Source organism: Haplochromis burtoni, unplaced genomic scaffold (genome assembly GCF_018398535.1).
Source record: "Haplochromis burtoni strain Fernald_Lab_line unplaced genomic scaffold, NCSU_Asbu1 Contig_257, whole genome shotgun sequence".
NCBI classification, from domain to species: Eukaryota; Metazoa; Chordata; class Actinopteri; order Cichliformes; family Cichlidae; genus Haplochromis; species Haplochromis burtoni.
Genome location: NW_024582618.1, coordinates 181,526 through 205,490, shown reverse-complemented (window position 1 = coordinate 205,490; position 23,965 = coordinate 181,526). Strand labels below are relative to the sequence as shown.

Sequence of the window (23,965 nt, the reverse complement as noted above, 5' to 3'; positions counted from 1 at the left end):
TTTTTATAACAAAGGAGATCTTTTAGCTGCTGTGCACCCTTACAAACCTGCACGGGAGGCCAAGGTGTGAGGACTGGAGATTATGGATGAAGTAGAGATAAAGCCTACACCAGAATAAAGCAATACATAGCATGTTGAATGACAACACTGGAAGTTCTCAGGAAGTAAAAAAAGGAAAGGGGTTCAGACTCCAACTGACGGAGGAGCTCCGAGGACGATGTCTTTCCTTCAGGCACCTTGGCAGAGGAGCCCCTCAGATGAAAACTGGCACAGGGGAAACAACCCAGAGCTTCCTCCCCAGCTCCTCCAGTTGCAACAGAGGACGATTTTGTTGTCTGTCTTTGGCTTCACCAAAACTACCACAGCAATATCCCACATGCCAAAGCAACGGAGGAATGTGCTTCTTTTGACAGCAACACACAAGGAACCAGCAGTCAGTGATGGGGAATAAAGGATGGGTGAAAGCAAGAAGCAATCCTGGACTACAATAGGCACAAATATTGCTTGGATAACTTAGAGAGGATGTTGGCACCTCGAGTTGTAGAAGGAAAACTAACTGATGGCTGATGGCTCTTTTCTCCAATTTCCTGGATGTCTTGGGATACGATGCCTTTGTCCCGCCGGAAACAACTTCACTGAAGTGGAGGAGTCCTCTACAACCTACAAATGAAGAGTGATCCTGGGAGAGCTGGGGCACATGCTGGTGACCTCAACAACTGCAAGACACCCTTGTCCCTGATTCTCAGCCACTTCTGCCATTGATCTCAAGATACAGTAGTCTGAACCAGAGTGTGACCCACATCCCACCAACGAAATGAGAAGAAGGTGCAAAAGGCGTACCTCCAGGACTGGAACAGCAGCCCCTTGCACCAGGTGTAGAAAGTGTGCCTACAAAAACCACTCTAATGTGGTTAGTACATCTTGCTGCTAATGAGGATGCACACAGAAGCTCACACTGGAATATAAATTTTGATCATTTTATTGGTCATTTCAGTGGTTATTTGGTCATTAAATTGCCTTTCTGGCCACTAACACACCATGTGTGATTTTCTTTTTGGCCATTCATCCCCCCCAAACCCCCAAAGAAAAGATAAATAAATAAAGTAAAAATAAATCATTGTTACTGTTATTGACCTGCAATGATGATAAAAAAAATATTAGGTTTCACCATTCATATGCTAAAAAATGTGAACTTTATTACTATTTTCCACCAAAAGCGTAGCAATAATACATAAATCTGACTGGTATTCAAAGGGTATAATATCTGAATTTGAATTGTATTTTGGTTTTTATGACTAGAAGCGATGCTAATTTAAAAAATCAAGTCAACGAAAGTAGGAAAATGTTTTAATATATATTAATTTTATAGTATTTTGTAAACATAAACAGGGGGTGGCCATTTTTGGCCACGAACAAGCTGAGAGGGAGTTTTCTTTTTTCTTTTTCTGTCACTGCACAAAAAAACAAAGATGCATAAAACTCATTGATACTTTTAATTATTGCTATGCATCTAACCTCCATTGTGGTTAGAAAATAAATCAGTTTGCATGTATTATTTAGAAAAAAAATGGGGATTTTATGCTTTTATCCCTATATAAATCATACAAATTATGTGAGTTAACTGGTATTTAAAGGGTTAAAATTATGGAGGAAATCCCTGTGAGGAAAGCTAACCTCTGAAAACAAGCTTTCAGCAGTCATTTAAAACTGGTAACAGCATCAGCTGACCTGATAGACTCGAGCACAATTTATGGTCCAGCAAATGCGTCCATCCACGTACACTTTTCAGTCAGACAGAGGGCAGAGCAGGGTTTTCACCCAGCTGAGATGTGCTCCAGTGCGGTTCTCCAAGATCGAGACTGCAAATTGCTGGAAGTGGATGACGTAAGCGACTTCCGAATGTTGATTGGTCAACAAGTGTTTCAAGGCAGTTGAAGAATGCTCGTATTGACAAGGGGAATGTCTTTATTTTTGCAATAGCTGTTGAGCTAAACATGCAGAAACATGCCTTCACGCTGGCGGCTGACTTTTACGTCATCAAAACAGTACAGGTGGGTCAGTAACCCGGAGACGATTTATTGCTTATCCAGCAGACTGCACACGAGGTGCAAGTCTTGTTTGAGGATCTCTGACGATGGTTTAAGCCAGTAGTACTGACATGAACAACTGTTGCTGAGGCTTTGTGGTGAGTTTCCAACAGCTGCAGAGCGGTCAGAGTAATATCCTTCACACAGGCACTGGGATAGCAGAAGGTATGCCCACCGCGCACCGCCACATGTTGGAGCATAAAGGTGCCGAAAACAAGCACCGTAAATGTTCAGTACTGCAGTGTTGTTGAAATGGGAGCTTTCTTTGTTTAGTGTTGTGAATATTAACTATTTAAGCTACTGCTGAGGGGAGGGGCTGTATGTCTGCCTGTCTGCAGCTATGCAGTATCAACTTGGTAGCTGGAGGCATCACAGAGGGTGCTGTTGGTGTCACTAGTGTTCCAGTTGAAGATCTAATCCAGGGGTGTCAAACTTCAGGCCTCGAGGGCTGGTGTCCTGCAGGTTTTAGATCTCACCCTGGGTCAACACACCTGAATCAAATGATTAGTTCAGTACCAGCCTCTGGAGAACTTCAGGACATGTTGAGGAGGTCATTTAGCCATTTAAATCAGCTGCGTTGGATCAAGGACACATCTAAAACCTGCAGGACACCGGCCCTCGAGGCTTGGAGTCCGACACCTGTGATCTAATCCAATTTAGGAATTTATTACTTTCAGTATCAGTCGGTTTTTAAGTGCTAGATGGCTCATTACCAAGGTGTTACACAAAAAAACATCTTGTGATGGGGAAAACCAATGAGCTTTTGCGACACTTTATTGTTGCTAAACATATTGATGTCACTGGTTACAGAAGAATTTATAAACTACTGAAGATTTCAGTGAGCGCTGTTGGGTCCATAATCCGTCAGTGGAAAGAACATAATTTTACCATGAACCGGTCTTGAGCAGGTGGTCTCTGCAGGATTCTAGACAGAGACGTGCATTACCTAAAGGGAAGCACCTGATCGTGGCCAGTTTCTGCTCCCGATTCAATGCAGGATGTTAACCAGGAACAAGTCCTATGCAAAGAAACAATGAGAGGATGGGGCCAAAAATCATCATGCGAATAAATGAGTGGAGTGAAAAACTAGATTATTTGTTTTGGTGCCAAACCACCTAGTGTTAAATGTTAATAAAGTAAATTAATGACGCCTGTAACTGGTTTTATGGCTTTCCCATAATTAAAAACTGTCCCAGTGATCTGAGATCCTTTTGTGTGCCAGCTGATCAAATAAGCATGTGAGCATTACTGTGAGTGTGCGAGTGGGAAGCCAACCCCGAGCACAACTTTTTCCTCACACTTTCCCAATACAGTTAGTCATATGCTGTGCAGAACCTGATGCATCATAGTGTAGTCTTTCACTTCTGTAACCTCCTGACAAACATTTCTGTCTAATCAGGTCATTTTGTATATTTTTAGACATCCAACTCGCGGGCTCTCAGGTGAAATTCAGGGCACGCCGCTTTAGGATTTCATATTTCCTGTTTTAATGGAGTTGAGGCTGCTACATTTCATTATAAAGCTAAATAAATAAAAAGGGTTGTGATACTGAGGCTTTGGTGTGAACACTGAATGGATAAAGTGTGGGCTTTTTATAGTCAGAGCTGTCAGTACGTTGATTATGTTGCCTGTCACTGATTGCCTCCACATTTTGCATTAACTCTCTTCTGAAGGTAGTCCTTTCCTGGTGTTAGACAAAGGGACCAATGATGTGTCCGTTGGCTAGTATACAGGATGCAGTGTGTTTATAGTGCATTTATCTTCAGATACCGATTGGTTCCTACAGGTTCAGAAAATCCAAAGGTGTGTGTGCGTGACGTGTGCAGGGAGTTTGCTTGTGAACTTGAAAGTAATGTTTGTCGGAGCAGGCTCTTATTGTCCTTCCTGCACTACCAACCTACCGAAAACTGACTGCAGTGCAAAAAAAGGGAGGGCGCAAGAGCAGAGATGGTTCATTCAGAAACAAGCAGAAGTCTGCACTGCACACACAGACCAAGAGAGGGAACAGGAAAAAAATTACTACACACATTCTCACTCGGATCCTCCCACAGGTGGTTTGACTACTTCACAGAAGACTGATGCCAGCCTCTGTTGAGTCTTTTGCCTCTTGTCATCTGAAGGAGGGGTCAACGTCAGACAGCAGAGACGCACCGTGCAGTCAAGAAGGAAGTTCAGTATAGGAGAGGAGGCTGTCGCTGGATTCATACGGTGAAACTTTCTTTTGCCGGTAAGTTCTAGAATAATCATTCAGGTCACAGTTGGCCCCCATCTCCTTCTCATTTTGCTTCTGTGCTACAAGACTATTCATACAAGGGGTATAGATTAGGTTGAGAAACTGGCTTAAGGCTGCTGTCTGTCTACTGTATCCTGTAGCAGAATCATCCGTGTAGAGAAAAGTGCACAGTTTCAACTAACACAGGAGTCCTGAAGATTATCTATAAATGTGTAACAGATTAACTGGTTCATCGTTTATGAGAAATGCAACATGTTCTTCTTTACTCTGTGCATGTGAAGGATATATTATCCTTCTGTAAACGTTGCATATAGTTCCTCATTTCCACACGCATCTGAAAAGAGCTACAAGCTCTGACCTCAGCACATGCAGATAGCGCTAAATGGAAATGATTTTTGTTTGTGGCACTGCCTTCACAGCTCGTGTTACAACATTGTCTTTGTTAGCTGTGCATTGTTGCACTTCATCCCCTCTCTAGGAAGGCGCAACTCCCTCCATAAACAGATATCTCAAACCTTTAGAATAAATACCCAATAATGTCTCTCCCAGTTATTAAGGCTGAAGCATGTTTTTAATTCTATTGTGATTCGGGTAAACAAACCCTGTAAATTCATGCTAACATGTCACGCACCGTTAAGAACCCTCCCTTTGGCAGGCTTGTAATGAAGACATGAATGCATTACCTCTTATAAAATATCTGCGAAAAATAATAATAAAAGGAGCGCATCACGCAGACAGCAAAGTAATAAACTAGATGAAGTGTTAAGCGTTTCTGTGAAGCGTTTTTCATTATTGGGCAGAGAGAAACGAAAGCCATTCGGAGCCACTGACCCCATTAGGCACAGGCCACCCAGTGATGTTTAAAAAGCTCTCGGGGCGCACTGGGAGTCGCATGCCCTGCGTTCAATGCGACCCAACAGCAGCCCCACCCAGCAACCCAGCCCCCCCGCGCTTTTAGCCTAGGCCTTGACGGAAGCGAGTTACTCTCGTCCTGTATTGTGCTGCTGAGCTATTCTGACACCGTCCATTGTATCAGTGTTTTCCATGACTCTCAGCGATTTCACTGGGTCTGCACAGTAAACCCCTCCATTATGGACAAGCTTGCATTGCAACATTTGCTGTGTTGGCTTTTGCATTCTTTTCGCTCACACCATGACCCCCAGATTCCCCACCAACACCACCATCTCCCATCGACCACAAACAATCTGCTCTTCAGCTAATGGTGCGACTCTGGGACTTGTACATGTGGGGTTCACGGGGTGATGGCGGGCAAAAAGTATGTTTGCGAAAATTTGAATTTGACACGAGAGATGCATCTGCCATGCTTTGCCGCCAAGAAGGACGTTATGCCTTTTGAATGTTTCCGTTTCCTCCTTTCGAAATGCACGGAAGCAGCCTTATTACAGTTTTGCATTTTCTGATTAGTTTTTATTTCATTTAAAATTTTAGTTTTGAATTCAGTTTATTTTCAGTTAGTTTCCAGAGTGGACTTTTATTTTAGTTAACTAAAATGATTTTTCACATCTAGTTGTTGTTTTTAAATGTGGTTCTAGTTGCCCATAATCACCTTGCACAGATTTGTTTTTTCTAAATTAAACTATATTTAGTTTAATTTATATTTAATTTATATATAATATAAATTATTATTAATTTATATTTATTAAACTATAAATGCGCTCTCTCTCTTTGCAGAACCAAAAATTAAGTGGGCAAATAATGAGTCGTCTGCTGCTGAGTGACTGAGTGGCTTTCTCCCCCCACCCCGATGGATCACACTTCCCAGCAGCCCCCACTGAGTCTCACCACTGCCTCTGCCTCCTGCTGAATGTTGGAGAGCCTAGGATGGAATACCAAGCAAGTGATGCTCTGAGGCAATCAAACAACACTGTCGACCTCCATTACCTTACCTCCCCTGAACGCACCAACACCTGCTCCGCTGCCGCCTCCTCTCAGACAGGGACCGCAGCCACTAGTTGATCCCATTCCAGGATGTTTCTGAATTTCCGCCGTGTTCGAAAATGCCAGTTGGTGCAGGTGATGACCACCTGCCTTGTGCTCTCTGTGGTGATGGTCTGCTGGCAGCAGCTGGACAACGGCGTCGTCAGCCACGTCAAATCCTATTCCTATCGCTACCTGGTCAACCGGTTCACCTACATCAACGAGAGCCTCACCATCCCCCGAAAGCAAGCCAGAATGTTCAGCAACTTCCAGTACCTTATGGACCACCCCAATAAATGCGTCGGGAAAGATGTTCTCCTCCTCCTCTTTGTCAAAACGTCGCCAGAGAACATTGAAAGGCGAACGGCCATCAGGTCCACCTGGGGGAACGAGACCTACATCCAAAATACCCTGGGGGTGACGGTCAAGGTGGTGTTCGTTCTGGGAGCAGTTCAGACCAAGGAGACGGAGCCTCTGTGGAGCAAGAGGAGTGGCGTTGGTTTTCAGGATCAGCTCATCCAGGAGAATCGTCTCCACGGCGACTTGATCCAGCAAGACTTTTTAGACTCCTTCCACAACCTGACCCTGAAGCTGATCATGCAGTTCCACTGGATGCACAGCCGCTGCCCACACGCCCGCTTCCTCATGACCGCTGACGACGACATCTTCGTCCACATGCCCAACCTGGTGAGCTACCTGCAGGACGTGAGTAGCAGAGGTGTTAAAGACTTCTGGATCGGTCGAGTGCACAGAGGCGCGCCACCCATCCGCGACAAGGAGAGCAAATACTACGTTTCCTATGAGATGTACCCCTGGGTGACCTACCCAGACTACACAGCTGGGGCTGCGTATGTTGTCTCCAGTGACGTCGCGGAGAAAATCTACCACGCCACGCTGACGCTGAACGCATCCATTTACATAGACGATGTGTTCATGGGCATCTGCGCCAACACCGTGGGTGTGTCACCACAGGAGCACACTTATTTCTCAGGAGAGGGCAAGGCGCCGTATCACCCATGTATCTACGCAAAGATGATGACATCACATGGACACATAGAAGACATTCACGCCGTTTGGAAGGCAGCAACGCACCCTCAGGTGAAGCAGCAGGTCTCCGGATTCTTAGGGGATCTGTACTGCACCGCTGTGAAAATGGCTCTGCTTTGTAAACCCTACTATTTCAACACCTACCCCTGCAAAGCAGCTTTTTCCTAGTATTACTCAACACTTTGTGCGTATCATCAGACTGTGAGTGCGAATGTGTCACACTGTAGATCATGAGCACATGCTGAGAATATTACCTCGGTCCTTTCAGTCGGACAGTCACGTTGAAGTGTTGTGTTCGAGAACCGGCGATTTGTGTCACTGTGGGTGTGAGATCAGTGTGTTTAGAGTTCAAACAATAGATTCTCATTCACAGCACAGTGTTTCAAAAGTCCTTCAATGTTCACACATCGCCGCAATTAAAACTCAGTAGTGGTGCAAATGACAAGACAACATCCTCATTGTCCTACTGTGAAATGTGAGGCTTAAATAAACGAGCCATGGTTATTAAAATTGACTGACTTATCTGTGAAAACGGAAGTGATTCATTTGGGTGATGACAATGATGTGTGAAACAGCTAATCGAACAGACCTGTGACGCTTCCTCTCTACTTTTGCACTGGGGAAAAAAAAAGAAAAGACATTTGACTCACATTTGTAAAAATGTGTGTTATTTGTTTTTCGTTTGGGTTTTTTTTAAATCAGAATGAAGACTGCACTCTGTTGCTGGTGAAGAACTTGAGAGTTTGTGTAAAAGGGAAACAAGGTCTGAGGAAACCTCAAGCCAGCCTTTTGAAGTACTGAAAGGTTTGTTTCCCCTGCTTTGCATTTCTCCAAAGTGCTTGCGTGGGTTTTTCGCGCCATACTAAAGATATTCAGGTCAGGTGGTTTGTAAACCCTTTGTGTGCCCCCTGTTCAGTACATATCTGTGGGACTGAGGCATAGCGGCACATAGTAATTCATGTATCTCACTTCAACAGATACAACAGTGTCATATCATCACAAAGATTGGCAATCAAGCCAAACCTGGTGCAAGTTTTAAAGAGTTGTAGCAGTGACTCAGCGTTGTCTGATACAATTTGACATATATGGGGAAAAAAACTTATTTGCTCGTTTTAAAAAAACAACAACAACAAATTTCCCTGGATGTATAATGTGGATGATAAATGTGGCCAGCATGTAAGAAACGAGTTAATGGAAAATCCTACCAGCAGCAGACTTTTGCACTTTGACTGCATATTTCAAAAAAGGTGATATGAATCTAAAGATGATGTTCGCTCATAAACATCTCCAGAGCATATTTTACTATCACTCTGCTGTCTGGTTTGTGCTTGTGTGAAAAACAAAGTGAAACTTCAAAACTTCAACTCTCACTCTTTATGTAAAAAGTTTAATGAATTAAATTGATTGAATTGAATGAATTAAATTACATTTTTTTTTTTAAAAAAAACAACCAACATTTTGTTTTTAGTTGAAGCGGTTTATTCGTGCATCATCTTGCACCTACAGCTGTTAATGGAGGCCATAATGTATCTGCGGGCGGTGGTTTACTTTAACTGCCATCAGTTATGGTGGGAAGCAGTCAACCACAATGCAGAACGTTGCATTCAGACTGAGCAACGCAGCAAGTGTGCTGTCGAAACCTTGTGGTTTTTCCTGTGTTGAATAAAAAGGTTCCCGAAACAGGCGTCCGTCTGACGCCACAGTCAGATCGACGGCACTGAGGCCAAAACATTTTTAACCTTTCATTTAATGAAAGCAGGGATTATGTTTTAATCAGTAAGAGATGCATACGCCTCCATTAACATACTCTTTGCCTTAAAGTTTTTCTATAAAAAAAACCCCCAAAGGAGCTACTACACACACAGACTGGAAGGCTCACTTGCTTCATGCTCCCCTCTTGGTTAAAATTGCTAAATTGTTTCCATTTCTTCTTTCCTGCAGCTGTATTTTGAATAAACAATATTTTAAAAACTTCCCTTTGAATATTGAATTGAAGTTTTATTTTGTTTAAACTTAGAACGCAAAACACTAGGCTCTCTGGATTTGACTTGATATTACGCAGTCAGCACAGGTGATGAAAATGCCACCCTCTGCTCCCTTTACTTGGCCTCACTGGAAACTGTCTGCATACATATTTATTGCACCTCGTTCCTGAAATCCGACGTCGCCTGGATTAACTGTTCTAGAAACAGATGCTCCGTTTCCGAGGCAACTTGTAAAGGGAGAGCAGGATTTAGGAGCGTCCAGAAAACGGTTCCAGCTGTCTGCATCTGTTTGGCAGTAATTGAGTTTAGGAAAAAAACGACTTCTGTGTCCATTTGAAGCTGTAAATATGAAGTTGTGTTCAAATGCAAATTAGAAAAGTGGGATATGTCACATAAAGTGTGGAGCTGTTTACTTTGACTGTAAGCAGAAGCCGGTTGTTTGTTCTCGGCTTGACTAGGGTCATCATTTCTGGGAATTGTCCCGCGAGGAGTTAACTGTTGACTTTAGTCATCAGAAGCTATTGTCAGGTCCCAAGAGGCAAATTTGGAAAATAATTGTGTTGACAGAGGAGAGTTCCTAAAAATAGGCACCGACTGTGCTGATTAGCGCACCTGAGCAACCCTGTAAATATGTGCAGCCTGTTCAGAAACTGCTCACACAAAGCAGGTCATGCAAACACAATCAGGAAACCGATAACAGGATAATGAGTTCAAGATTCAAGAGCTGTTGAGGGGAGTCTAAAGTCTGCGTAAGTCCTCTTGTGTCCAGATCTTTGATTGTTCACTCCGTCGGGTTACCCGACTAGTCTGGGGTGAAACTGTGTTTTCTAAATTAAAAACAGATGTTGTGGACAACAAGCATGATGAAGAGATTTGCTTCCTTCTGCTTCACTCTTAAAACTCTCACAAAACCACCGGCTGGCATGACGTGGACACTGATCAGTGATTTGATCAGAAATGCTGTTTTATTTTTCTGCCTTTTATAATGTCTTGCTTGGAAATAAAGAGTTAAGCACTTTTGTTCCATCCTTTTTCTATTTAAGTGCTTTCTATTTAACATTCACTCTCCAATGGACTCTTTGATGTGTTCATTGGAGAGTGAATGAGAGTAACTAGGGGTTCTTTGGTATGCAGACTGGAGCAGCCAGGAATCAAACCTCGGATCTTCCCATTAGTAGATGACCTCTAAATGTTTTATTCTTTAAGTGTGAAGTCATTTTAAAAGTAGCGTTTCTATGGGCTCAACAAACACCAGCAAACACACAAACTGTCTGCGTGCAGTTTGTGTGTTTGCAGTTTGTTGCAAGCTAAAGGTCCAGCTGCTGTATTTCACAGGGAGACAAAAGAGTGTGAGATAAGTTGACTCAGAGATGGAGAAAGAGAAGTTAGATTTCTCAGTGGTATTTGATAAACTGCAGATTTAAAGATTGCATGTAATGTAATCATTTTAATCACATATTGGATCTGTACATGACGTGTTTTGATAAAATATGTGCATATTTTCATATTGTGAAAAATTCTGCAAAACAAACTAAGCTAACTGTGTTATTCAAGTGTTGCATGAAAATACTGGGTGGTTTAGTGCAGGAGAAACAGGTTAGTTTGCAGTATTGTGGTGTGTTTGACGCTCTGTGTTGGACTAATGCACAGAGGCTGTGGTGCTCAGGATCAATGTTGGGTTACATCAACTGCAGCAGAGATGAATTTGCATTTAAGCTCATGATGCTTTGATTCAGAAAGATTGGAGCTGAGCACATTCATTGGAATTGGTTAGACTTGAATGACATTTGTATTCTCACGTGCTTATATTGTATTATTAATATTGTTATTATTTTTTATTATAACATGTTGTAGTGCAGGAGACAGAAATTCAGATAAATGGTCTCCACAGTGTGAGCTCAGCCTTCTCTGTACTCTTCAATTCATAGTTTACGGGTTGATCACAGAGTGTTATTCCAGACATTGAGGCTTCTAAGGGTTTTTTTGTGTCTGATGTGCTGTTCGAGTAAAGAAGTAATGAAATTTCTTACTTAGAAATTTTAAATAAAATATAATATATAGAGAAAATTACTTTCACTTTAGTCTTTGTCAGTCTGGTCCCATTTGATCGGCCTTAATGGGCCCATTTATTAAAACTGGTATAACCTCAATGTCCACGTGGCAGTGAGACAACTGTCTTTACAAAGTGTACTCTCTGGTTTTGTATTTCTTGGGTTTTCCTAACCTGTGTCTGCAGCTAACACGTTGCTTTGATCGCTCCTGTGGTTCCTGCTATCTCTCCGTTTGACATTTTTTGGCTGTTTTTGTGGTCTATATAGGGTCTATTTCACTTGCATTATGAGCTCCATATGCAGTGGGTTTGCATGCAAATGGCAGACTAACAATCAACTCCAGCCTCTTCCTGTTTAACTGACTAGCTTACACTTACTGGCACACAAAACACAAGTAGGACTGTTTCTAATGTCGGCTTGGATGGGCGGTCTGCAGCCCGTCTACAGAATCTTCCACTGTCCACCGTCTTAACATGATCAGAGAGTCCAGAGATGTTTAACTGTCAACTTAAGCAACAAATGAAGTACACGCACACGTTTGTCGAAGAACCTACGCTGTCACAGACTGCAGTACTGTGCAGAAGTCTCAAACAAACACTCATTTCTTTATATTTTCCTACAAAAACAGTGAAAAAGGTCCATTAATTTATTGATCCGTATGGAAACATAACAAAGCCCTCCTTTCCACTTCTTCCGTGTACAAGTTGGCCACAATGGGTAAAACAGGGGAACCCATGGCACACCCATGTTTCTGCCCGAGTACTGACTCTTGTATGTGAAGTAGGTGGAATTAAGGCACAGTTCCAAAAGCAAACACACGTGGTGGGTGAGTGGTCCTGTTGCTGAGGTTGGGGTCATCCTTTAATCTCTTACGAACTACCTCCACTGCTTCAGTGACTGGAATACAAGTGAAGAGAGATGTAACATTGTACGAGACCATCTCACACCTTCTCAACAAAATCCAAGGTGTTCTGGATGTGATGTTCAGAGCTGCCTACCAGCGGGTTGAGGATCGAAGCCAGAAACTTAGAGATGTTTTAGTTGATCAAGTTGATCATACAGACAATCGGTCTTAAAGGCGCACCCTGTTTATGTATCTTCGGTAAACCGTACAGACTTGGCGTAGCTTCCCCTGAGTATAGCCTGTCAGTAGCATTTCCTCAAGCCAGTAGAACACGAGTTCCTGGGTCTTGTTTCAGGGGCTCATAAGTATTTTTGTTGCTGAGAGTGACAAAATTTTCTCACAATCGTCTCTATGGTTTAGACGAGGGTAAGTGACTTCCCTTCCTCTGTGGTGATGTTGGATGCTGAGGGCTTTGCATTGCTGAGAGAGGCTGAAACTTTTGTCCACAGTTTCTTCTTCCACGTCTGTGACGTTATTTTTTCAAACTGCTGTTTCTGTGGCTGTAATCAGTTCTGCTAGTGGGATTTTTCCCTACATCACAGCAAAGTTCAATTCTTCACAGATTTGCTGTTTTCTGAGTTCAAAATTCTATAAATTGTGACAATACGCCCAACACCGCTTCCCCAGACAACCCCAAACCGTGACAGAGCCTCCACCGTGTTTGTAGACACTCACTGTTGTGCCTCTCTCCTGGTCTCATCCATACATACTGACAATGATTTGAGCCAAAAATTTCAAATTTGGATTCAAATCCATGAGATCTTCAGTCCAGTTCTTGTGTAGTTTGGCACATCTCAGCCTTTTCTCCCTGTTTGCCTTCTGTAAGCTGGTTGACAGTCACTCTTCCACTGAGACCATTTCTGATGACGGGAATAATCATCAGCTGAAGGGTCAGATGCATCTCTCACGTTCTGTGCCATGCCTTTGCTGGATTTGTTCTCAAAGACGTGACTTTCAGATACCATTCACTTGGCCCATTTCCACAGGATGCTGAGACACGCCTTCTTTTCAACTAAAGGTTTTTGGAAATCATATTGTTGGTGCAAACATTTTGTGTCTGTCAGACTGTGTTATCTTTGGCATTTTGTTCTACATTCAATTAAAGAAATGGAAACATGTGTTTTTGTGACAGGCTGCTAGTGCCTAAAGATACAATGACAAATTGCTCCTATTCTTGTTTTTGCTGTTATGTGTTGCTTCTGTACTCTTTATGTGTGCTGACGTTATCCCTCCTGTCTCTGGTGACACCAACACATTTGATGCCAGAGTAGATTATTACTGACGTGTTTTCCTCCATACAGACGTCTTTTGTTAACAAAGTGAGAAAATCTCTCATATTTGCATCTCTAATGTTCCTGTGTAAATTTATAAATAAAAGGACTACAATGGAACGCTATGGAAATAAGCTTCCAGTGAACGCTTTTATAAGTGGACTTTCTATCAGGATGTTTCCTGGTGACCTAAGAGCACCGGGATGTTTCCTGGTGACCTAATTTGAATGAGTTGATCTCTCATTATCTTATATGGGGCGTGATTATGTCAGCTTTCATATAAACTGTCTGCTCGTAAGCTGACTGAAGTACAAACTTTCATTGCAAAAGAAATAAGTAAAAGCTTTAATTGAAGGGGTTTAACAATCATATTGCATTAACTGTTTAGGGCAGGGGTAGGGAACTCCAGGCCTCGAGAGCCGGTGTCCTGCAGGTTTTAGATGTGTCCTTGATCCAACACAGCTGATTTAAATGGCTAAATTAGCTCCTCAACATGTCTTGAAGTTCTCCTGGTAGAGTGTGGACAAATATAAACACTTAAAAACTAAAAAACAACACAAGTTGTTACATATTTACTATGCAGCATTAAAAAAGACCAGAATCTGACGTAGATTTAAATGGAATAGTTTCCCTGTATTTGGAGTTCATTTCAACACTTTTAGGTTCTCAAAGGCTGTGTCCCAATTAAGAGACTGCACGCTTGAAGTACGCATTTTAAGTGCGGTTACGTCACCGCCACGCGACGACGGCTGTCCGGCAGAAGTTAGCGGCTGAGGTTGTTTTTTTTCCCCAAACTTTATTGAAATCATAAAGCGAACAGTCAGTCATTCCAGTTCGGTTTGTACAGTAGACATACAAGGCAAATAAGAGTAACAATATACAGTACAATGAAATAAGAAGGATAAATAAATAAAGGATAAAAAAAAGAAAAAAGGGGGGAATGTGACAGACTTCATAACAACTTTGTATTTGAAAGTTGTGACAGCTCATTCGTTAAACATTTCTGAATGAATGTCAATCAATGATAAACCTTTTTTATTGGAAGTTAATTTAAGAGAGTTTAAGTAATATTCAATTTCAATCAAAAACAAATTAAATGATGGGGTTGAGTTTTGAAATTTACATTTATGAAGGTTGAATTTTCCCCTAATAAGATGGAGCGGCCGAAGAGTGAACTGTCAAAAGTACTGAATATGACGTCACTTATTTATGTGCGAATGTTTAATAATTAAAGTCAGTCATATATCCACAAACACAACAAGCTGAAAGTCAGTGATATATATATGTATATATATATATATATATATCATAATAATCTGACAATACTATAATATTGGCCATATTATATTTACATTGCCACAGTGAGTTGACTTTAGTCTCATGAACAACATTAAAATTGTTATTTACTGACTAATCTTAAATGACTGTTCAGCACAGAAATTAAGCCCAACAATCATGTTTTACAGTCCCGTGGTCTCAGCCTCAGATACTCAACTAAAGTGATGTCATGACAAAAATGAATGACCAACAAAACATTTTTCTCCTTCATTTCTGTCAAACAAAGCTGTAACGTGTCTCGCGGTTAGTATCATGGTTGCTAGGCAACCTGAACAGCGCGACGAAGCGTCCCATTTCACAAGCCTCCCACTTCCGCACTTCTCGTACTTATAGTACGCACCATACGTAGTACGCGTAGTGCGCGTACAGTCTCTTAATTGGGACACAGCCAAAGTGTGATACGTGTACCACTGGTGGTACGTGGGCTCCCTCTAGTGGTACATAGGAACACTCCAAACATTTTTTTAAAGATTAAATAATATACCATGTTCTGATCACTTGTTACATCCTGTGTATGACAGTTCAAATAAATAACATTCATATAATAAAATTGTCTTGTGCAAACAGGCGTATATTACTGTACTGGTGCAATAAAAGTACTTTTTGAAGTACAATTCTCCAAACACTTACATTTACAATTACTCGAGCAGGGTTAGGGGTTGCCACCTCAGCATGCAGTCTAGTTCTATAGTCTTGCTAATGACCTACTATTGTTAATCAGCCGTTTCAGCACACTGGACCTCAAGGACTGGAGTTTGACACCCCTGATCTAGAGTCTCATAGATTTCAATTTGTTCACTAATTTTAAAGTTTAAAACACGAGAGTACTATGCTGCTAACGTTGAGCTCATCTTGCTGCAGGGATACCACTAGGTGGAGTTGTTACATAAGCTCTACTGCAAGCACTCACACCACTATGCATCTCTTCATGTCTATGAATGTCAGTTGCAGCACTTAAACCAGTGTTCTAAAAATCCTGTTATTAAAAAAAAACAAAACCAGTATAAAGCCAGACACCAAAACAAAAGTTGCTCTAAGTTAACTTAAGTTTATTAAGACATTCATATAATCCAAGAGGAGGAAATCTGAAAAGTAGTCAAGGAGGGGAACGGGCAATATACTCTGGTAAGGGTAAAACCACGTCAGCAAAATATAGCCAACCAGTGAGGAATTCTGATATATAGCAAGTGGGATAAAAAAAATAATATATATGGTACATTTAAATTAAACACATTCACAAAGATAAACAAAAAGCAAGTGAATCCTACAGTATAACATGACAAAAGCCTCTATTAAGCAGGCCCACGATACATCGCACATATGTTAGCATAACATAATTTGCAGACTTTATACAGCACTTATACCTTTTAGTCCACAAGTAAGTTACTAAATGGTGGAGAACATCGAATACACGCATCTTAAGTGAACATGGAAAGAAATACCTGATAAGAACCTTAATGCTTATAGACCCCATGGCTTTGCAGCTCCAACCAATCAACTGTCAAGGTCAGAATCTACAACTGTCCAAGAGGGACCACCAAAGAAGTCACCTCGCTTTTAACACATACCAAAATTCTGATCGAAGGTTTAGCATTGAGAAGTTTTTTTCCCCCCTCGAATAATAAGCACAATGCAAGTGGACAATCGCTATCACTGCGTTTAAAACAAAAAGAAAAATCTCAGGGCTCAAATCAGGTCGGCCACATTCATAGGCATCTCCTCCACGGTTGTATTGTAAAACGTCTCAATGTCACGAAGAATCCTCTTGTCCTCCTCAGTCACAAAGTTGATAGCAACTCCTTTTCTGCCAAAACGGCCACCGCGACCAATTCTGTGGAGGAAAATTGGACCATGTTAGACTCAGAGGCAACAACAGAGCACATTCTTCCAAAGAAACTCAACTCACCTATGAATGTAGTTCTCACGGTTTGTGGGAAGGTCATAGTTAATGACCAGGGAAACCTGCTGTACATCAATTCCACGAGCCTGGTGTGGGAGGGGAGAAAAAGACATGTTTAATTTAACTCCTTAACAGACAGACTGATGAAGACTGCATATTATTAATGTTGCTCGCGAATAAGTAACAGATTCCTACGTTAAAAGAACCCATTGTGGAGAACGAGCCCTAATCTCCCAAAAGTTTTGACTGCTTGGTCATTTCAGGACTTTTGCAGGATTAAAAACATTTTGGGTTGTAACGTCACAGATGATCATTTGACCCTTCATACACCTCACACTTACCAGAAGATCAGTAGTGATCAACACTCTGCTTGAGCCAGACCTAAACTCTCTCATAATTACATCACGCTCCTTCTGGTCCATGTCACCGTGCTGCAAATGGAAAATATAGATTAATACTGATGAGCAAAAGCATTTGCTTGCACCAACATAAGATTCAAGCAGGGAGAGGACGTGTCATACCAGAGCAGAGACGGTGAAGTCTCTAGCATGCATCTTTTCAGTCAACCAGTCGACTTTCCTCCTGGTGTTGAGGAAGATCACAGCCTGTGTGATTGTCAGAGTCTCATACAGATCACAGAGAGTGTCCAACTTCCACTCCTGGAAACAAACACGAGGTTATGAGATGTAAAGCACTGTTAACTGAAAAACATCAACATGAAGTCACAGCAGAATCCTGTAGTTTAACATCTACCCCACTTCCATGTTAAATGAGGAGCAGCTATTGTGTAACACAGGATTTCGAGACAAAGGAAACTGGACATTAAGAAAGAGGTCCCTCCTAGCCTCATTTCCAATACCATGCCTTTGATCTCCTTCTCTGGTGTACCCATGCTTACACGGCCACATGAGCTAAACCTGTGAGGCTTGGCTCCTGCAGTTTCAGCAGGGTGCTTTAGAGAGAAGGGAAATTAAAACATTCACAGTGGTACAAGATTATCAGCAGAAATCTTACCAACCTCTCGCTCCACATTAATGTAGAACTGCTTGATACCCTCAAGGGTAAGCTCTTCTTTCTTCACCAAGATGCGAACGGGATCTCGCATGAACTTCTTAGTTACCTCCAACACATCTGCTGGCATTGTGGCTGAGAGCAGGACCACCTGAAGAAGCAGCACTACATGTTACACCACCCCCCCAAAAAAAAAAATCAACATAAAATTTGTTACAAGCGTATTAAAAGACAATGCCAATTGTGGCACTTGACCTTGAGATTGCAGCCAACGAACATTAAGAAAGAGGTTCGACCACATCTCATTTTCAGTCAAGTGCACAATAATCTGCTTCCACGTAAAAATCTGCTATCATCATTGCATGAAACAGAAAATCTGGATCACACAATTATAGCAGACCTCTGTTGATGCAGAAGGGCATCTTATTTGTTCTCTGGTGTGCGTTGGTTTCTTACTTGAATGTTTGTGCTCAGTTTCTGGAAGATCTCATAGATCTGATCCTTGAAGCCGCGACTCAACATCTCATCGGCTTCATCCAGAACAAACATCTTGATCCATTTTGGAGCTGCAGAGAAATGTCATGTTTGTTAGCAAACATATCACCAATCCGAGCTTCCAGTAAGCAGGACCTGTAATACTTACACAGGTGCTTCCTGTTCAGCATGTCGTACACACGTCCAGGTGTGCCCACCACTATGTGAGGGGCCTCGGCCTGGAGCTTCTGTATTTCACTACGGAGATTGGTCCCTCCAATGCAGGCATGGCAGGTTGCCCCCATGTAGTCACCCAAAGCCAGAATTACCTTCTGGATCTAAGAAGGGGAGATGGGACAGAAGAACTTGTTTAAGATAATGTGGCACAGAGAGCCAGACAAGACTCACAAACTGCAGAAAAACTGTTTAAAGCGATCAGTAGAGTAAAAGAAACTCTCCATTTTAAGAGTCAGTCCCGAAAGATGGTATGCCATCACATCACTCAGTTTTTCACAGAAAAATTCGAAAGCATTTCACCTTTCAGACCAATGTAGCCACGGACAGAGACTACATTAGCTTAAGAAGATACTCGTCAAATCTTTTGGAATTTGAACAAATCTTTAAAAGATTGTACCTTAGGATCTGAATTAGTGTCCTCAGTACGCTGCTTAGGTCTGAGGTACTGCTGAGGTTTATGGTGACCTCAGGAACAGCATACCTGCTGAGCCAGCTCTCTAGTCGGAGCCAAAACCAGAGCCTGAGTCTCCTTCTGCTCAATATCCAACTGCTGCAAGATAGAGATGGCAAATGTGGCTGTCTTGCCAGTTCCAGACTGGGCCTGAGCAATGACATCATAGCCTGACAGTAAGGGGAAAAAATTATTTTAAGTACATATATTTGTTTCTCAAAACAGAAACAGGCTAAACAACAAAATCATCCTTTGCAAGATTTGACTCATTAACTAATCATTTTACAGTATTGAGTGATCAGCATGAAACAAAGTTATCCCCATGTTTTGGGTAAGTCCCGAAAGATGGTAGACCATCATTTCACTCAAACATCTACAATCCTATTCTGAGTTTAAAAAGAAAAGTATCTGTACCTTTGATGCAAGGGATGATGGCCCTCTGTTGAATGGCAGATGGTTTTTCAAAACCATATGCGTATATGCCCCTGAGAAGAGTCTCCTTCAGGTTCATATCATCAAAGTTGTCCGTAATCTCATTCCAGTTGCTCTGAATTTTGGGAAAGACAGTACATGGGTGAATTAGTACTTCAATGATCCAGTTACAGCCAAAAATATAGTGCCAGTGCTTGTATTTCGCCATACTACTTACCTCGATGACACCATCAGGCTCCATTCCATCTGGTCCCCCATGGTCTCTATCTCTTGAGCTGTTGGAAATGAAACACTCTTCAATTTTTACATAAAATGTGACCTTAAAAATAAACTGAACGCATGCTACAGCGGTCGTTTCTTCCAGGCGTCATTTAATGTGAAGGCCTGCTGCCCACTCATCTCCAACAATAAGACCGCCTATTTCGCGCTCAGGGTGAGAAACTAAAACACAGAAATTACGTTAGATATGTAGTGAGATAGTCAATCGTAGCCTGGGTTACGCCCCAGCGATCTAGTTCCACAGTCTGGAGGTTCACTGAGCGCACGTGTCAAATTGCACGAGCCGGGGTCCACTGCTAGTCCCTCATAAAATGGCCGCTTACGTAACCTCCAAAGATTTGAGGCTGGCTCCTTATACCCACTGTGGTCCCCGGTAACTCAAGATTAAAATTACATCTGTACACGTTGGATGTACCTCAACATGGAGCTCCGCTTCGCTCACCGTTAGCCAATATGTCGGACAGTTGGGCCTGTACTGCCAACGGTGGCTTCTTCTGAGGCCTACATGCAGCCTGGACCGACGACTCTCAATTTGGATAATCCCCAGCTACAATAGTTAACAAAGGGTTCTACTAATCACTACAAAGTCCTGGTATACTTTGAGTATGACGTGGCCAAATATTAAACATTTAAAGCAGAATGCTTTTAAAAGCAGTTTGGAACTACGGTGTGTAACGGAGCAGCTAGCGTCACATAGCTAACAGTTAGCCCCAGCGGTTGGGGCCTAGTTAGCTATTTAATAACCAATTTTGCATAACACTAACTGCAAACCACTTTCGCAAGGTTAGACGCAGATAAATATTCAGCGTCGTTTTAAAAAAAAAACTCGCCCAAACGTATTCTCTTACCTGTTGTAATCAGCAGAATCGCTAGACATGATCCGTTCCCAACTTCAGCATGCGAGTGGAAAGATCGCCGCTCGAGAATACAACTGCATTTATGGAGCCGGACTATTTTCACCGACAAACTCAGTGCCCAATTTGGCTGACAATAAAATATTAGTTGACTGACTTAATGTTTGAATCACATTTTATTTAACACACTACTTGTTGTGTTCAAATATATCTTTAGATAAACAATAAAATGTTAAAATTGTTCCAGACTATATTCCTCGGCGGAAGGATATTGCAGTAATAGTGGGTGCTCGGGCTCGCTACCGTGTCTCTGATAGGTCAAAACTCGCTCTGACAAGTGTTGTGCAACATTTTTGGAGAGAAGGTTTGCATGAGGCCCATGCAAGCGGGGTCCAAGAAATAAAATGAAGTTTACTACCACACAGGCAGAGCTAACCGAGGCTTTGCTGTCCAAGTGTGATTATTAAATAACTTTTAATTGGTATAGAGTTTAAAAAGGGACAATGCTGCAGTTTCTGTGTCTTTGACACACTTGCTGTTCCATATTTATCAGTTATGTGTAGTGCTTGAGGCAGGTTTAAACAATTAAAGTACACAGTCACTTCCATATGTGGAGTGACAGATATAGAAGTGGTATCTTGCATATTGTAAGGAAAGCTGACTGGACAGGCAAACTTGTCATAACAATAACTGCTTTGGGGAAAGTGTGGGGAGAAATCTGGAGAAGGCTTCTTCTTGGCATATCATTCAGTAGATTTCTGCTACCTGCTGGACTTAAGCAACTGACAGTTTGTACGAACTAATTCTCTGTCAGTCTCTTGTGTTTCTTTATTCCAGAAATCAGAGACGTTACACAGAGGAGACACTCAAAGACTTATGAAAAAAGGACATTGGAAAGTACTGACATCTAAGATTGGTTGTACTTATTTTAGGGTAAAAGTTAACAAGCCTTGATTTAAAAAAAAAAATCTGATTTGACTGGAGAGTCTATACATGCAGTTTTTATCTCCTGGTGACCTTTGAGATGAAAGTTCAGTTAGATAATGCTTCAATTAGTCTCCACTGAGTCAGAGACTTGCTTTGATAAAGTACCCAGTTTAGCTGAGCTAACACAACCATTTTCTCCCTGTGTCACCTCTCTACTTTCCACGTTTCACCTTCTTGGAGAAGTTCCTGATTTACTTGGAAGACCTTGGACTCTACTCTGGTTTAGACAATGTTAACTAGATTATTATGAGATTATTATTATTATAATACATATTTAGAGGATTATTCTCTAAATATGAGAGAAGCATACAATAATAATCAATTGTGAGGCACACTCACGTGACTGGATATAATATCCTTGTTTACTTTAAAAAACAAATTTAGATTCTGTATATTTAAGCCTTCCCCTACAGCAAAGCTGTTTTAATGGCCAGGTTTTATTTGATCTCTGGTAGTCGTGCTTGCATTGTTAGAAAAAGAAAGAGCATATTTCTCCCATATCAGCTTCTCTTCATTGGCTACCTGTTAAATGTAGACTCACATTTAGTATTCTTCTCCTTACATACAAGATCTTGAATAATCGGGTCCCATTTTATCTTCAAGACCTTATATCACCCTAACAGAGCACTTTGCTCTCAGACTTGTGGTTCCTGGGATATTTAGTAGAATAGGAGGCAGAGCCTTTAGCTTAAAGGCCCCTCTTCTGTGGAACGGGACAGACATGCTCTCTACTTTTTGATTAAGCTTATAGTAAGGGCTGGATAACTAACCCCAAACCTTCCCTTAGTTACACTTCACTGACTGTTTATTCTTCACACTCTCTATATGTTTATACATCACTTTGCATTTAATCAATAGTTATTTTTATGTTTGGCTCTCTCCCACAGTGTGTCTTTTGTCCTGTCTTCCTCCCCTCACGGCACATGGCCGCTCCTCCTTGAGCCTGGTTCTGCCTGAGGTTTCTTCCTGTTAAAAGGGAGTTCTCTGTCCCACTGTTGGGTCATTTGATTGAAGTTAAGCTTTTAGCTAAAACATTTGAGCAACTCTATGGACCATCCAGCAGTATCAGCGCACCACTCTTAAACCAGCATTTGTGATGACTTTTGACTCAGCCAATAAGAGGGAAACTTCATTCTTTCTTTTCTGCTAGAACCACAAACCACAAGTAAGTAGGGTACCATAATTCATATACTTAATATTAAGTGAAATTACTGTCTTATCAACAATGAAAAGGTTGTGGTACACATGTCAAATAAGATTACAAATACTTTATTCATCCACAAATGTTACAAAATTGCTCTGTTAAAGCAACCAACAACAAAAAGCTTTGCCTTTGTTCCAGTGTACAAAGGGAGCGGTTGGATTTTTCCTTTTTTTTCTTTAATTAAATACAGTGGAGATATGGTTTGAATTTCACAGATGCAGGCTTTTGGAAACTATATTAATGCACAATGGTGTAGTAGTTAGAGAAGAGTTCCTCCCCTGCTGAAATGTCCCTGAGCGACACTAGCACAACACACCGCAGACGCCTCTGTGTACCCTGGCTGTAGTTGACGTTGGGGAGATACTGGCGGAGCTCAATGGGAAACTTGTCTGGCAGGTCGTACTCCTGGTAGCACACGTTGGCAGGCCTCTCGTAGGAGCAGTTGTTCACATATTGACCCACAGCCAGGGGGTTATGGGGAGTGTCTGTCAGCCAGCTTGTGTCGCTGGTCAAATAAGGACCTATTCTGTCTCTTCCACTGCACGACTTGAACACCATCCTAGAGATGCCTTTGTCATTTCCATCAACCAGGATGCCATCAATGCATCTGAAAACAAAGGGGTTTCTGATGGACTGAAGAAGAATGGGCTCATAGGGTTGGTAAACAGTTCCGGGATACATTGCAACTGTTGCTCCTTTGGGTACAAATCCCTTGGTGACAAAGACTCCAGTTCCTGCGAAGGATAAAGTGCTAGGCTTCCGCTCAATGCAGAATCCCAGTGTCTGTAACATGGCATCCTGTCCGCACACCGGATCTCCTCCAACCTGCTCTGCTTCACTTGTTAGCTGCAGCATAAATGGAGTCTGGAACTGCGTCTGATGAAACCCATGTTTCCTGAACAGGGCTCTGAAGAGCGTCAGCAGGCTCCGTGAAACCTCCTCATCGGGGACTAGCTTATCTTTCGAGCGCTCAGTCACCTTCCGCAGTGTTTTCTCATTTTTAGACAGGTTGAAGACTACCCAAGGCACAAACCTGTGTCGGTAGGACTTCCATTTGTTCTGAAATCTTCGCAAAACAACTGTAAACATCCAGAGACTTGTTTGTATGTCGGACATTGAAGAACGAGGTTCTTTGGATGAATCGTCGAGTCGTTTCCGATAACTTGCTTCAAAATAAAAAAAAACAAACACTTGTTGCTATTTCAAAACGTAGAACGAACTTTAAATTTGTTTTGCTTAAATATCTTTAGATATGTATTTTATGTTTGATAAGGAACAAAAA

The 23,965-nt window shown here is 41.8% G+C and overlaps 3 protein-coding genes and 4 non-coding genes across 9 annotated transcripts in view; 1 reads left to right on the top strand and 6 right to left on the bottom strand.

Annotated features, from left to right (window-relative positions):
* b3gnt5b (UDP-GlcNAc:betaGal beta-1,3-N-acetylglucosaminyltransferase 5b) overlaps positions 1-8,743 on the top strand; it is a 13,214-nt gene extending 4,471 nt beyond the window's left edge. The window contains exons 2-3 of one of the 2 annotated variants that reach the window (XM_005939056.3): positions 4,208-4,314; positions 6,013-8,743. In XM_005939056.3, the coding sequence (XP_005939118.1) occupies positions 6,310-7,473 (1,164 nt within the window). In that variant the 5' untranslated portion in view covers positions 4,208-4,314; positions 6,013-6,309 and the 3' untranslated portion in view covers positions 7,474-8,743. Of the gene's footprint in view, positions 1-4,138; positions 4,315-6,012 lie in introns of both variants that reach the window. The other variant, XM_005939055.3, reaches the window with a different exon arrangement.
* Positions 8,744-15,886: 7,143 nt separating this feature from the next.
* eif4a2 (eukaryotic translation initiation factor 4A) lies at positions 15,887-20,606 on the bottom strand. Of its 2 annotated transcripts, XM_042227384.1 has the most exons (12): positions 20,487-20,573; positions 20,054-20,185; positions 19,577-19,634; positions 19,342-19,474; positions 18,958-19,097; positions 18,409-18,577; positions 18,222-18,331; positions 17,773-17,916; positions 17,276-17,413; positions 17,096-17,185; positions 16,761-16,840; positions 15,887-16,685 (listed from the first exon to the last, which is right to left on the bottom strand). In XM_042227384.1, the coding sequence occupies exons 2-12, from the start codon at positions 20,059-20,061 to the stop codon at positions 16,541-16,543; spliced, it is 1,215 nt and encodes a 404-aa protein (XP_042083318.1). In that variant the 5' UTR covers positions 20,062-20,185; positions 20,487-20,573; the 3' UTR covers positions 15,887-16,540. The 2 variants fall into 2 exon arrangements, with proteins under 2 accessions (XP_042083318.1, XP_005939115.1); XM_005939053.2 differs by lacking the exon at positions 20,054-20,185 and having other exon boundaries at positions 20,487-20,606.
* Positions 17,538-17,721, bottom strand: LOC121815633. The gene has a single exon (XR_006055223.1). It is a non-coding gene; the product is annotated as a small nucleolar RNA SNORA81 (small nucleolar RNA).
* On the bottom strand, positions 18,005-18,184 carry LOC121815634. Its single transcript, XR_006055224.1, has one exon. It is a non-coding gene; the product is annotated as a small nucleolar RNA SNORA81 (small nucleolar RNA).
* LOC121815635 lies at positions 18,669-18,743 on the bottom strand. The gene has a single exon (XR_006055225.1). It is a non-coding gene; the product is annotated as a small nucleolar RNA SNORD2 (small nucleolar RNA).
* Positions 19,220-19,294, bottom strand: LOC121815636. Its single transcript, XR_006055226.1, has one exon. It is a non-coding gene; the product is annotated as a small nucleolar RNA SNORD2 (small nucleolar RNA).
* Positions 20,607-22,732: 2,126 nt separating the features above from the next.
* setd9 (SET domain containing 9) lies at positions 22,733-23,836 on the bottom strand. The gene has a single exon (XM_005939052.3). It carries the CDS (start codon positions 23,797-23,799, stop codon positions 22,921-22,923), a length of 879 nt encoding a protein of 292 aa, XP_005939114.1. The 5' UTR covers positions 23,800-23,836; the 3' UTR covers positions 22,733-22,920.
* Between the last annotated feature and the right edge of the window lie 129 nt (positions 23,837-23,965).

Coding starts and splice junctions, on each gene's coding strand:
- eif4a2 (XM_005939053.2), bottom strand. CDS start 20,515: ATGTCTAGCGATTCTGCTGATTACAACAG. Junction 17,414..17,772: donor ACATTAATGTGGAGCGAGAG/GTTGGTAAGATT, acceptor GTTTGTTTCCAG/GAGTGGAAGTTGGACACTCT. Junction 16,686..16,760: donor CGTGAGAACTACATTCATAG/GTGAGTTGAGTT, acceptor TTTCCTCCACAG/AATTGGTCGCGGTGGCCGTT.
- setd9 (XM_005939052.3), bottom strand. CDS start 23,799: ATGTCCGACATACAAACAAGTCTCTGGATGTTTACAGTTGTTTTGCGA.